At 38.9% G+C, this 14,919-nt stretch overlaps 1 protein-coding gene across 5 annotated transcripts in view; it reads right to left on the reverse strand.

The window, feature by feature from the left end:
- Positions 1-14,919, reverse strand: part of CCDC18 (coiled-coil domain containing 18) — a 112,514-nt gene that overhangs the window by 49,810 nt on the left and 47,785 nt on the right. For all 5 annotated transcript variants that reach the window (XM_012526693.4, XM_023589920.3, XM_012526691.4 and 2 more), the window contains 2 exons: positions 1,653-1,787; positions 661-738 (listed from right to left, as the gene is read on the reverse strand). In XM_012526693.4, coding sequence (XP_012382147.1) covers positions 661-738; positions 1,653-1,787 — 213 coding nt within the window. The remainder of the gene's footprint in view (positions 1-660; positions 739-1,652; positions 1,788-14,919) is intronic.

A 14,919-nucleotide genomic window follows, 5' to 3' on the forward strand; every position in this document is an offset into this window, starting at 1 on the left:
TGTCAGTTTGGTTAGATTATGGTGTTCAGTTGTTTAGTCAAGCAAGCACTGGCGTGATTGCTATTATGAAGGTATTTCAGGGATGGATTTACATCTATAGTTGATTGCATCTACAGTTGATTGTATCTACAAGGAGAGTGCCTGCTCAACAATATTGGGAATCTTCTTATCCAATGAGTTGGAGATCTTAAAAACCAGAACTGAGGCTTTCACACATTGGAAAGAAAAATTTCTGCCTCAACTTCAGTCTGCTAGGTTTCCCTGGGTAATTCGAACTCAACCTCAGCATAACCTTTATCTGAGTTTCCAACTGTAGTCTGCCCTACAGAATTTGGAAGTGTGAGAATTACCTTTACTGGAGTTTCTACCTTATTGCCTGCCCTACATAAGGGTTTACCAGGCCCACAGTCACATAAGTCACTCTCTTATAATCAATAATCAACATTTATATATATATGTTTTGTTTCTCTGGAGAACTCTGACCAATACATACTGTATATAAACCATTTAAAAACAACATATATAAATGTATGTATATATGTATGTATGTATTTGAATGAATGAAGTCAAACAAAAACAAGCATCACTCTGCTGATCGAAAGAACTTCCATGGGACTGCCTCCAATAAGAAAAATTAAAAATATTTTTTAGCATACTAACCTTGATTGTTTCTTCAGATACTTGGTTCTGTAACGCTTTCAAAGCTTCATCTTTCTTCGTATTTTCCTTTTCCATTTCCTGAAACATACAGATTGTTGTAAAAATATAAGTGCTAAATATTTTAGCATTAGTAATGGGAAACTGAACTGATGATTTGATTAGAATAAAAGGTATGGTACAGAAACATAAACTTTAAAAATTAGTCAGCTTTCAGAGTGAAGCCAGACACAAAGGGACAAATATTGTATGGTCTCACTAATATGAATTAAATATGAAAATAAACACATGGAGTTAAAGTTAGACTACAGTACTAGGATATAGGATGAGGACTGAAAAGGAGTACTGATTCTTAATGCATATAGAATTTTCAATTAGCTTGACTGTAAAAGTGTGGAAATGGACTGTAAAAGTGTGTTGATGGTAACACATTATAGTTAGTATAACTAACACGGCTGGTTTTTAAATGGTATTGTGGCTGAAAGTCTAGAGATGTAAATATCAACTGAAGGAAAACTAGTGAACAGTCTATAGTGTTCTGTGAATCTGGAATAGTGAATCTGGAGGTAGATAAGGATTGTGGCTAATAGTACATATACAAAAGTGCTCTAAGAACTAGAATAAATGTATATCACCATTACAAGGTGGTGAATATGGTGATGCATGGGAAAAATACAATTAATGTAACTTATGGACTATAGTTAACAGCAATATTATAATGTTCTTGCATCAATGTCAAAGAAGGTAGTGTTAATAATAGGGGGTGTGGAAAAAATATACCAAATGAACGCTATAGACCATAGTTAGTGGTAATAGTCTGATGATGTTCTCTTATAATCTGTGTTCCACAACAGTGTATTATGTTGGTGGAAGGAAGCTGTATGAGAATTCTGCACATTGCGCGCAACTGTTTTGTAAGTTCACAACTTCTCTACTATATATATATATTTAAATTAGCCAGCTTTTAAGTAGCACTTTTATAAATATGATTTTACCCCTTTGCTTTCCGTCAAGAGTCTATCTAGTGATTCAAGATGATGTTGTTTACATATGATATCTTGTTGCAACATGGACATAGTCTTTTCTTGTTCTTTAAACTGTTGGTCTTTTTTCTCTAGTTGAGCTTCAAGCTAAACATAAAAACAAGATGTGATTTTTCACATTAATTTTTTTAAAATTTTGAAACATTTTAAATATACATAAAAGAATATAGTACTCACATATGAACATAACACTGAAATTACTTAGAAGTTGCATTTTGTCAAATTTCCTTCAGTTTTCCTTTTGCAGAGAAGAAATAAAATCACATGTTCATCTCTTCTCCCTTTCTCTTTTATGTAACTTCTATGTTGAACTTGGTCCACAGTCCTGGGCGGGCTGTGCTTTTATTGCGCAGGGTGGCTCTCCTTATGGGGTGCACTCTTGTGCGTGGGGCACCCCTAATGGGGGGCACCCCTACATGGGGGACACCCTTGCACGACATGGCACTCCTTGCACGCATCAGCACTGCGTGTGGCCAGCTCACCACACAGGTCAGGAGGCCCTGGATTTGAACCTGGACCTCCCCTATGGTAGGTGGATGCTCTAGTAATTGAGCCAAATCGACTTCTCATGGGTTGTTTCTTTATTGATGAGTTTTGAGAGTTCTTTGTACATGCTGGATACAAGTTCTTTGGCAGATATGCTATTTACAAGTATTTTATTTCAGTCTGTAGCTTTTCTTAGCAGTGTCTTTAAATTAAAAATGTTTAATTCTGATGAAGTCTAGTTTTTCAGTTTTTTCTTTTATAGATAGTGTTTTTTGTATCATATCTAAGAACTCTTTACTTAACCCGAGATCATAAAGACTCTCCAACTTTCTCCTATATTTTCTTCTAAGAGTTTTGTAGTCTTTTGTTTAGTATTGAAGTCTATGATCAAATTTGAATTAATTTTTGTATGAGATGTACACTGAGGTTCCATTTTGTGCATATTGGTGTCCCATTATTTCAGTATCATTTGTTGAAAAATTATCTCTCTCCATTGAACTGTCTACATACCTTTGTTAAAGCGTAACTGATGATTGTGGAAAGGTGTGAAGCAGGAAGCTCCAGGAATCAGTTCGTCCAAAAAAACAACTACTGAACTGCCAGGAACTGCCTAAATCAACTACTTTGAAACTCCAGATTCTAGTGGAACACTACAGCACCCAGGGAAGAGCTGAAGGTTGGTAAACTGGGAAAAACAGATGAGTTTTACTCTCCCTGCAGTGGCTACCATTCCCATTCCCCCAGTCTCATGGCAGGCAGCAGTGGGGACTGGAGCTTGGGCTCTTGGTGCAGCTGGCTGGTACGAGGAAGGGACATAAAGACCCAGTCCTTCAAACTCCTGGTTTGCATGGTTTGAACCAGATCTCCAACTTTGATTACCTACTTCAGAGTACTGGATTTGAGGGCAACCATTGTTCCAAGTTCTCTAGTACAAAGACTGCAGAGGAACCTTAAACATAGTAACTATCCTCAAAACTACAGAAAAGGTTAAAAGACTGCAATAACTTGGAAATGCTTGATCAAGAAAACACAGCTTCAAAACCCATAGAAGCTCCCAGGAGCTTTGCTGGTCCCTTTCCCACTTTCTCCAAAATGCAAGGAGGAGCCAGCTTGAGCTCACACTGTTGGTCCCTTGCTCTCTATTCCAGAGGCAGCAGAGTGGAACCTGTATACACACTGGATTGTATGTAGTCAGTGCTAATCTATCCTGTAGAAGTTTGAGAGACTGAGCATAGAAATATGTCATGGACTCACTATCCCAGAGTTTGCCCTGAGGGCAGAGAGCAGCTTGTAGGCAAACTAAGACAGTGTGAGAAACAATTAAGGTGAAGCAGCCTGAGGCAAAGGACTACTATTAAGTAACTTAATAGAGTACCCAGGAGAGGGAGGAGTCTATTTCAAAGGGAGCAGAGGGGCATTCATGCAAACTCCTATAAAGTGTAAACAAGGAATTCTTAAGGTCCCCTAGCAAGTTTGAGCCAATGAAAAGCAGCAGACTACCTGGCACTGGCTCCATGCAGGCTCAGATAAGACAGAGAGAACCCTGTACTACCGTTTGCCTCAGGTTGATTTTCTTGACAAAAGGGCTAAGCTCTGAAGGAGACCATTAGCCAAGCAGGGCCAATTTGCAAAGAGAATGAAAAGTGCTTTTTGTCTTAGTTTGTTTTGATTAACTCCTGGCATTCAAGAAAAACTATCATATCACTAGCTGGACACAAACTAAGGAACAGATCTGAGGGACTAAACCCCAGAGTTAACATTTTAAAATATTAATTCTACAATGTGCAACAAAAGATTACAAGACAAACAAAGAAATAGGAAATGATGGCCCATCCAAAGGCACAAGATAAACATCCAGAAATTACCAATGAAAAGACCAGACTTTGAACACACTGAACAGAGACTTTAAAAATATGATCCTCAGTATGCCCAGAAAGTTAAAAAGGGAAATAAGAAGAAATAACTAAAGTATATGAGGAAAACAATGAATGAACAATATGGGAATCCTCCAAGAGAAAAACTAAAGTTGAAAAAAAAAAAAAAAAACTAAATTGAAAACTACCCCAGATGGTTTCAATGGCGATTAGAGGTGGCAGAAGAAAGAATAAGTGATCTCAAAGACAAGACAACTGAAATGATTCAGGATGAAGAGTAAAAAGAAAAATAAAAAATGGAGACAGACCTGTGGGCCATCAGCAACCATACCAATATATTCATTATGGGAGTTCCAGAAGGAAAAAAAAAAGAAAGAAAAGGGCAGAAGGAATAGTGAAAGAAATAATGGCAGAAAACTCCCCAAATTTAATGAAAGACATGAATATGCACATGCTAGAAGCTCAACAACCCACAAACAGGATTAAACTCAGAGACACATGTCCAGCCACACAGAAACCAAACTGCCCAATGCAAAGGACAAGGAGAGAGTTCCAAAAGCTGCAAGAGAAAAGGAAGAAGTTATGTACAAAGGAAACCCAATAAGGTTAAGCAAAGATTTCTCATCAGAAACCATGGAGACAAGAAGGCAGTGGGATGAATTATTTAAAGTGCCAACAGAAAAAATTGCCAACCAATAATTTCGTATCCAGCAATTCATTCTTTCAAAAGTCAGGGAGAGATTAAAACATTCCCAGATTAAAACTGAGGGATTTCATGACCACTAGAACAGCCCTATAAGCAATGGTAAAGGGAGTTATTCAGACAGAAAGGAAAGAACACTAGACAGTAAATAAATGATATTGCAGGGACAGATGCTGGACATTATATATCCTGCCATAACCTACTGAATGTACTGGGGGAGAGTTGTAAACTACAATGTAAACTATTATCCATGTGGTGCAGAAGGGCTCAAAAACGTATTTGCCAAATGCAGTGAATGTGCCACAATGATGAAAGAAGTTATTGATGTGGAAGGAGTGGGGTGAAGCGGGGTGGGGATTATATGGGAACCTCTTATATTTTTGTGAATGTAACAACAACAACAAAAAGAGATCATAGAATAAAAAAAAATAACAAAGAAAAAATTTTTGGTAAAGGTGTTAAAATGCAAATGCATAAAAGCAATGATAAATTGATGGTTTTGGACATAGAACATACAAACATATAATTTGTAACAAGTAGAGAAAAAAATGTGGGGGACTGGGGGGGTATAGTGTATATGTTATTGAAGATAAGACAGTATCAAATTAAATATGGTTGTTATATATTTACAATGATAAATTTTAACCCCACAGCAACCAAAAGAAAGTACATGGAAAAATATATTCAGAACAATCTTATCTGAGCAGAAGAGCCACATGAGATAAGCAGATGGGAGGAGTTTTCCAGATGATATGACAGTGTGATTAGGGAGGTTAAGAAACTTGCCCAAAGTCACTTAACTTGAAAGTAAAGAGAACTAGATTTCATTCCAGGTACAAATGATGCCAAATTCTATGTACTACCCTGGACCATGTTGCATCTCCTAGAATCTGATGAACACATTTTAAAAGATATGGGAGGGGAGGTACAGTGGTGGGGACCAGGAGGGAGTGAGGGTTCAACAGTGAGCCCCAGATGCTAATGACTATGCTTGTGAGCTGATAAACCCAAAATAAGAACAAGGCCTAGAGCAACTTTGTGCCTGGGAATTTCCTTCTGTCAGCCTTCATGTTACTCAAATGTGGCCAGTCTCGAAGCCAAACTCAGCATGTAAATGCAATGCCTTCCCCCCAGCGCGGGACATGACACCCGGGGATGAGCCTCCCTGGCAACGAGGGACCACTATCAACTACCAACTGATGATGCAACTGGAAAATGACCTTATACGCAAGGTTCAATGCGGATCAGCAGAATATCCATGTCTACATAAAATACCATGACTTTAAAATGCTGTTTGACCTAAAGTAAGGGGGAAATGGAAAGGAGAAATGAGTTTATATGGCTACGAGTTTCTAAAAAAGAGTCTGGAGGCTGGCAGAAGGTTTGCCCTCATGCACAACTGAGCAGAGTCAGAGAGACAGATAAAGTAGATACAACCCCCAGATATTGGTTCCTTTGAGGGCTAAAGAGACCCATGGGAGTTATGGTCATGGCCGATGGGGTTAACTACCAGGGCAGATGGCCCCTCTTTGGAAATGGTGTTTATGTGTGATGAATCTGGACTCAGATGGGATCTCCCTTCATAAGACTTTCATGCTAATGTGCTGGAGGTGCAGTTAATGTTGGGGTTTAAGATATATTTAGGGGATTTGAATCTCTGGACTGACAATGTGATAGCCAGATCCTGAGCCTCAACAGACTCCAGCACCTACAATCTGATTTATTGGACTTACCACACTCAGCTAAGATGGAGTTGAAGAAGGACAACCACCACACCATGGAGCCTAGAGTGATTACAACTGAAAATGGGAGGATTGCATCCAGCATCCAGGTGGAATCTGAGCCTCCTCTTGACACAGAGGTGCAATGGACACAACCAATCCAATGTCCACATAGAAGAGGTGGCATTGGATTGGGAAAAGTGGACATAATGGACAAAGGGTATGGGGAAAGGCAGGAAGAGATGAGAGGTGGAGGCATCTTCGGGACATGGAGCTGCCCTGGATGGTGCTTCAGAGGTAATCACCGGACATTGTAAATCCTCACAGGGCCCACTTGATGGAATAGAGGAGAGTATGGGCCATGAGGTGAACCAATGTATATGAGGTGCAGAGGTGCCCAAAGATGTACTTACCAAATCCAATGGATGTGTCATGATGATGGGAACGAGTGTTGTTGGGGGGGGGAGAGGGGGGGTGGGGGGGTGGGGTTGAATGGGACCTCACATATATATTTTTAATGTAATATTATTACAAAGTCAATAAAAAATTAAAAAAAAATAAATAAATAAAAAAAAGATATGGGAGGGGGCAAGATAGCAGCAGAGTAGGAAGTACCAACAGAGAGTGCATCCTACAGGGCAGTTTTAATAGATAGCCAGAGCTATCTGAATCACCTGTTGGGGGGCCCAGGAGACCAGAAGAGCACCCTGCAACACCACTGGAAGAACAGAAGGAGGAGACTGCCCATCTGCAGTGAAGATTCATGAATAGCAGTCCATGCCGTGGAGGCATGTGTCCATCCTCCACTGGTGGTGCAAGCTACCTTGGGAACTACTCCCCAGCTGGAGTTGGAAGCTCCATTTCCCAAAAACAGGGAGGAAGAGATGGTTGGGCACTGATTTCAGCTACTTAGTAAATTTGGCTGGCTAAAATCCAATCCTAAGAACAGCTAAAGTTCTGCCCTAGTCAGAAAGAGGCCAGTAGGCTAGATTTTAACTCCACCCTTGGCATGAGGCAAAGCGGGGCTGACTGAAAGTCACAGTGAAGGTGGGCACTAGCTTCCTTCCACCCAGATCAGATTGCAGCATTAGCCTAGGCTCCAGTCCCACTTCCAGCGAAGCTGGGGAAACCTGCAGCAACCTCTCCAGGAAACTGCACGTGCTTTCCACCTACATAGACTAATTAATGGACAAACCTGTGTATACATCTTCCGCTCAATAGGATAGGAGGGGGGCAGTGTTTCCTCAACTGCTCTGGGCAACTATAGGCGTTTTCAGTCCACAAGGACTAGAGTGTTGGGCACTCCTGTGGATCCATCCCCGCAACTGACAGGGCAGAAGGGACAATGCTCCCTTAGTCTCCCCAGGCAACCACAGCTGCTTTCAGCCAACACAAACTAGATTAATGGACAAATCCGTGGCTTCAGTCCTGCCCCCAAAGGACAGGAGGGGGACGGTATTTCCTCAATCTCTCCCAGCAACTGCAAGTGCTTTTAGCCTGCACAGACTAGAGTATTGGGTACTCTTGTGGATCCATACCCATCCCTGACAGGGCAGAAGGGACAATGCTCTCTCAGCCTCTCTGGCAACTGCAGCTGCTTTCGCCTGCACAGACTAGACTGGTGGTCAAAGCTGTGGATACATCTCCTCTCCTCCAATAGAACAGGGGAGGAAGGGGGCAATGTTTCCTCAATCTCTCCAAGCAACTGAAGGTGTTTCTGGTCCACATGGACTGGAGTGTTGGGCACTCCTGTGGCTCCATCCCTCCCCCTGACAAAGCAGGAGGAGGAACAATGCTCCCTCAACCTCTCCAGGCAATTGTAGCTGCTTTTGGCCCATGTGAACTAGATTATTGGACACATCTGTGGCTCCATCCCACCTCTAATAGAGCAGGAGGAGGGGCAGTGCTTCCTTACCCTCTCGGGGCAACAGCAGTCACTTTTGGCCTGAATGGACTAGACTACTGGCCACACCAGAGGCTTCATTCCTACCTCTGGTGGGGGGTGGGGGGGTGGGGGGTGGTACTTTGCCAGTCTACCTGGCTTAATTTGCTGCCCACACCTGTGGCTCCATCTCTGCTCCAGGCAAGGGAGAAAGGGGTATGGAGCTTCATGTCTCTCTAGGCGACTACAGATGGTCTTGGCCTGCACAACTTGAATGACTACACATGGCTGCAGCTCCTTCCCTATCCCTGGCAGAAGATAAAGATGGGAGAAACTTCACTGTTCCTGGGGCAACGTGGGCACCCTCAGCCTCCATGGCTTACAGTACCAACCACACCCTCAGCTCCTATTCTGCAATAAGGAAGGAAGGGCAAGAAACAGATAAAAAAGTGCTGAAAAAATTCAGATCGGCTAAACACAAGCCACTATAAACTTCCAAAGTAAGTTGAACTAAGTATTAAAGATGGGCTGTAGCACAAAGTCAAAAATGGAAAGTCCTAGACTAAAGAGAGAAAACGAGCCAAGAATAAATACATCTAGTAAATCAGATGCCAAGACGCCAACACGAAATTATAATTCATACCAAGAAACAGGAAGATTTGGCACTGTCAAAGGGACAAACTAAACTTCCATATGACATAACAGAGTTGAGACAACTAATCATAGAAGTTCAAACAAATCTCCTTAATAAATTCAATGAGATGGCTACAGAGATTAAAGCTATCAAGAAGATATTGGGTGAGCACAAAGAATTTGAAACATACACAGAAGAATAGCAGATCTTTGATGAAATGAGTTCCCTTATGAGAACTAAAAGTGTAAAAAGAGTGGAGAAAACAAGATATGACAGAGAAAACCCAAAGGTCAAAATGGGTGAAATAAGAACTACCTTTACAGTAATAACATTGAATGTTAATGAGCTAAACTCCCCAATCAAAAGAAACAGACTGACAGAATGGATAAGAAAATATAAGCCATTGGTATGCTGTTTACAAGTAACTCACCTTAGACCCAAGGATACAAATAGATTGAAAGTGAAAGGCCAGAAAAATATATTCTGTGCATGCAGTAGCCAAAAAAACAAAACAAAATAAAAAAGCTGGAGTAGCTATATTTACATCAGATTGAATAGGTTTTAAAAGCAAAGATGTCATTAGAGACAAGGAAAGCCATTATATAGTAATAAAAGGGGTAATTCACCAGGAGGAAGTAAAAGTCATAAATGCATATGCACCTAACCAGGATGTCCCAAATTACATGGGGCAAACACTGGCAAAACTGAAGGGAGAAATAGATGTCTCAACAAAAATATTTGGAGCTTCAATATACTACCCTCATCATTGGATAGGTCATCTGGGCAGAAGATCATTAAAGAAACAAAGAGCTTCAATAACATGATAAATGGACTAAACCTAACAGACATAAACAGAACACTGCACCCCCAAAACAGCAGGATATACATTTTCTCAAATGCTCTTGGATCTTTCTCCAGGATAAGCCATATGTTGGGTCACAAGGCAGATATGGATAAATTTTAAAATATCAAAACTATACAAAGGACTTCCTCTGATCACAATGGAATAAAGCTGGTAATCAACAACAGGCAGAAAAAAGGAAAACTCACAAATACATAGAGATTAAACAGCACACTCTTAAATCATAAGTGGGTCAAAGAAACTGCAAGAGAAATTAATAAATATCTGAAGAAGAATGAAAACAAGAACGCAACATATCAGAACCTATGTGATGCAGTAAAAGCACTGCTGAGAGAGAAATTTATAGCCCTTATTGCTTACATTAAAAAAGAAGAAAAAACAAAACCAGAAGAGCTAAAATCAATGACCTACCTACATAGCTTGAAGAAGTAAAAAAGAACAGCAAACTATGCCCAAAGCAAGAAGAAATGAAAAAAAAAACAAAAACAAAAACAAAACAAAAACCAAGATTAGAGCAGAAATAAATGAAATTGAGAACAACAACAACAAAAAACAATAGAGAGAATTAACAAAATCAAAATTTGGTTCTTCGAGAAGATCAACAAAATTGACAAGTTTCCAGAAACAAAAATAGGGACATTACTACTGATCCCACAGAAATAAAAGAGATCATAAGAGGCTATGAGGAACTGCATGCCAACAAACTAGACTCCTAGGTACATACAACTTACACTGACCCTATGAGAAACAGAAGACCTCAACAAACCAATCACAAGCAAAGAGATTGAAAGAGTCATCAAACGAGTCCCCAAAATGAAAAGCCCAGGAACAGATGGCTTCACAATTGAATTCTACCAAACATTCAAAGAAGATTTTTTTAAAAAAATTTACTTTATTTATTTCTCTCCCCTTCCTCCTCGTTGTCTGATCTCTGTGTCCATTTGTTGTGTGTTCTTCTGCGTCCACTTGCATTATCTAGCAGCACTGGGAAACTGCATCTCTTTTTTGTTGTGTCATTTTGCTGCGTCAGCTCTCTGTGTGTACGGTGCCACTCCTGGACGGGCTGCGCTTTTTTCATGCAGGGCAGCTCTCCTTGCAGGGCACACTCCTTGCACATGGGGCATCCCTATGAAGGGGCGCCCCTGGATGGCACAGCACTTCTTGCACGTGGGCCTTTTACCACACGGGTAAGGAGGCCCTGGGGATTGAACCCTGGATCCTCCATATGGTAGACGGATGCTCTATCAGTTGAGTCACATCTGCTTCCCTCAAAGAAGATTTAATATCAATCTTATTCTAAGTCTAAGAAATGCTACCAAACTCATTCTATAAAGCCAAAATCACTCTAATACCAAAGCCAGAAAAAGATATTACAAAAAATGGAAATCACACACCCATTTCCCTAATGAATATGAATACAAAAATCCTCAACAAAATATTAGATAATTGAATCCACAACACATTATGCCTGCTTCACATGTATGAGGTCCTGGGTTCAATCCCCAGTACCTCCTAAAAAAAATAAATAAATACATTAAAAAAAAATGGAAGAATTATTCATCATGATCAAGTGGGTTTTATCGAAGGCATGCAAGGGTGATTCAACACAAGAAAATCAATCAGCACAATATACCATTTTAAGAAAACAAAGAAGAAAAAGTACATGATCATCTCAATTGACACAGAAAAGGCGTTTGACAAAATCCAGCATTCTTTTTTGATAAAACCCCTCCAAAAGATAGCAATGGAAGGAAACTTTCTCAAGATGATAAAGAGCATATATGAAAAACCCACAACTAACATTGTACTCAATGGTAAAAGACTGAAAGCTATTGAGACTGGAAACAAGACAAGGATGCCCACTGTCACCACCATTGTTCAATATAATGTTAGAAGTTCTAGCTACAGCAGTCAGGCAAGACAAAGAAATAAAAGGCATCCAAATTGAAAAGGAAGAAGCAAACTTTTGCTATTCATAGATGATTATGAGCCTATACAAAAGAAATACCAAGAAATCTACAACAAAGCAACTAGAGTTAATAAACGAATTCAGTAGAGCGGCAGGATACAAGATCAAAACGCAAAAATTTGTAGTGTTTTTTTAAACTAATAATGTGCAATCTGAGGAGGAAAAAAACCCTCCATTTACAACAGAGATTAAAAGAATCAAATATTTAGAAATAAACTTAACCAAAGATGTAAAGCACTTGTATTCAGAAAATTACAATGCAGTGCTAAAAGAAATCAAAGCCAGTGTAAATAAATGGAAGAAAATTCCATTTTCATGGATGGGAAGAATATATATTGTTAAGATGCCAATTCTACCTAAATTGATTTACAAATTCAATACAATACCAATAAAAATTCCAACAGCCTTTTTTAAAAAAAATAAAATAAATTGAAAACCCAATTATCAAATTTATTTAGAAGGGTAAGGAGCCCAGAATAGTCAGAAACATCTTAAAAAGGGAAAATGAAGTTATTAAATTCTGCAAGGACTCTCAATTCCAGATTTTAAATAATATTACCTAGCTAAAGTAATAAAAACAGCCTGGTACTGGCATAAAGATAAACATACAGACCAATGGAACTGAACTAACTCTTCAGAAACAGACCCTCACATCTAAGTGATTTTTGACAAGGCTGCTAAACTCACCCAGCAGCGGGAAAACAGTCTATTCAACAAATGGCACAGGGAGAACTAGATACCCATATCCAAAAGAAAGAAAGAGGACCTCTACCTCACACCTTATACAAAAATTAATTCAAAATGAATCAAAGACCTAAATATAAAAGCAAGAACCCATAAACCTCCTAGAAGAAAATGTAGGGAAACATCTTCAAGACCTTGTGGTAGTTTCTTAAACCTTATAATAAAATCACGAGCAATGAAGGAAAACATGAAAATTTGGGACCTCCTCAAACTTAAACACTTTTGTGATTCAAAGGATTTCACCAAGAAGGTGAAAAGGCAGCCCACTCAATGGGAGAAAATATTTGGAAACTGCATATCCGATAAGGGTTTGATTTCTAAGCTAAATAAAGAGATCAAAACAACCTAACAATAAAAGAGCAAGCAAACCAATTAAAAAATGAGCAAAAGAGTTAAATAGACATTTCTTCTAAGAGGTAATACAAACATTGAAAAAACACGAAGAAATGTTCAATATCACTAGCTATTAGGAAAATGCAAAGCAAAATTACAATGAGGTATCCTCTGACACCTTAGAATGGCCATTATTTTAAAAAATAAACAAACAGAAAATAACAAGTGCTGGAGAGGATGTGGAGAAACAGGAACATTTCTCCTTCAATGTTGGTGGGAATGTGGAATAGTGCAGCCTCTGTGGAAGACAGTTTGGTGGTTCCTTAGGAGGCTAAATACAGAATTGCTATATGATCCGGCAATCCCTCTTCTAGGAGTATATCCAGAAGAACTGAAAACGGTGACACGAAAAGATATTTGCACATGGATGTTAATAGCGACATTATTCACAACTGCCAAAATTGTAAACGACCCAAGTTTTTCATCAGCCAATGAATGGATAAACAAGATATGGTATATGCATATGATGGAATACTATGCTGCTGTAAGAAATGAAATTGGGACACACAAGATAACATGAATGAACCTTAAGGACATTATGCTGTTAAATAAGCCAGACACAAAAGAAGGACAAATATTATATGGTCTCACAAATATGAGCTAAATATGAAAATAAACACATGGGGTTAAAACCTAGACTATACACAGATTCTGGGTGCTGCTGATAAGGATAGAAGCGGTCACAGAAGAGCACACAGCAAATGGACACAGAGAGCAGACAACTGCGGGGGTGGGGTGGGGAAAGGAGAAGGGGTGAGAAATAAATAAAAAAATCTTTAAAAAAACAAAAACAAAAACAAAACACCTAGACTTTAGGCTACTAGGACATAGGATGAGGACTGAGAAGGGGTACTGATGCTTAATGTATGTAGAATTTTAAATTAGCTTGACTGTAAAAGTGTGGGAATGGCTAGAGTTGATGGTAACATTACAGTGAGTTTAACTAAGATGGCTGGTTTATAAATGGTATTATGGCTGAAAGGGTTAGTCTAGGGATGTAGATGTCAATTGAATAACATAGTGAGCCCAGAAGTATATGAGGATTGTGGTTAATAATACAAATACAAGCATGTTTTTCTTATGAACTAGAACAAATGTACATCACTATTATAAGGATAAGAATATGGTGATGCATGGGAAAAATACAATTAATGTAATTTATGGACTACAGTTAACAGCAATATTGTAATATTCGTCCATCAATGTCCAGGAAGGTACAATATCAAGCTAATAATAGGAGGGTATGGGATTTTTTTCTTTTGGACTAAGGAAAATCTTCAAAGGTGTACTGGGGCGACGAAAGCAGAACTCCGTGATGAAACTGAGAGCCACTGAGTATATACTTTGGATAGAATGTACAAGGCATGGCACTGTATAATAGAATGAACCATGTGGTGGCAGATGGACTGTGTTTAACAGTAAAAAAATGAGAGTATTTGCTCATGAACTATAACAAATGTACAATACTAATACAGAGTGTTGATGATAGGGAATATATGGAAAAATATATCAAGTGTATACTATGGACCAAAGGTAGTGGCAATAGTCTGATCATGCTCATAATCTGTAACAAATGCTCCTTGACAATGTGAGGTTTGGTGTAGGGGTGATGTACAGGATTTCTGCACATTATGTGTGATTGTTTTGTAAGGTCATAACTTTCCTAGTAACAATAATGACAATAGTATATATGTATAAATACATATTCAGAATAAAATGAGAAGGAAATAAAAATGTTAAAATAAAAAAATGAAGTAAATATGGATGTAAGCATTAATGGAAGAAGTGAAGGTCCAAAAAGGTTTAATAGCAAAATGGCAGAACAAAGTACTCTATTATCAGTAGTTACTTAAAATGTAAATGGATTAACCTCTCCAGTCAAAAAGAGGAATTAGCAAAATGGATAAAAAGTCATGTCTCAACTACAGGCTGTCTATAGGAGGCTCACCTT

The sequence above is a fragment of the Dasypus novemcinctus genome, chromosome 9 (assembly GCF_030445035.2).
Source record: "Dasypus novemcinctus isolate mDasNov1 chromosome 9, mDasNov1.1.hap2, whole genome shotgun sequence".
Classification (NCBI taxonomy): Eukaryota; Metazoa; Chordata; class Mammalia; order Cingulata; family Dasypodidae; genus Dasypus; species Dasypus novemcinctus.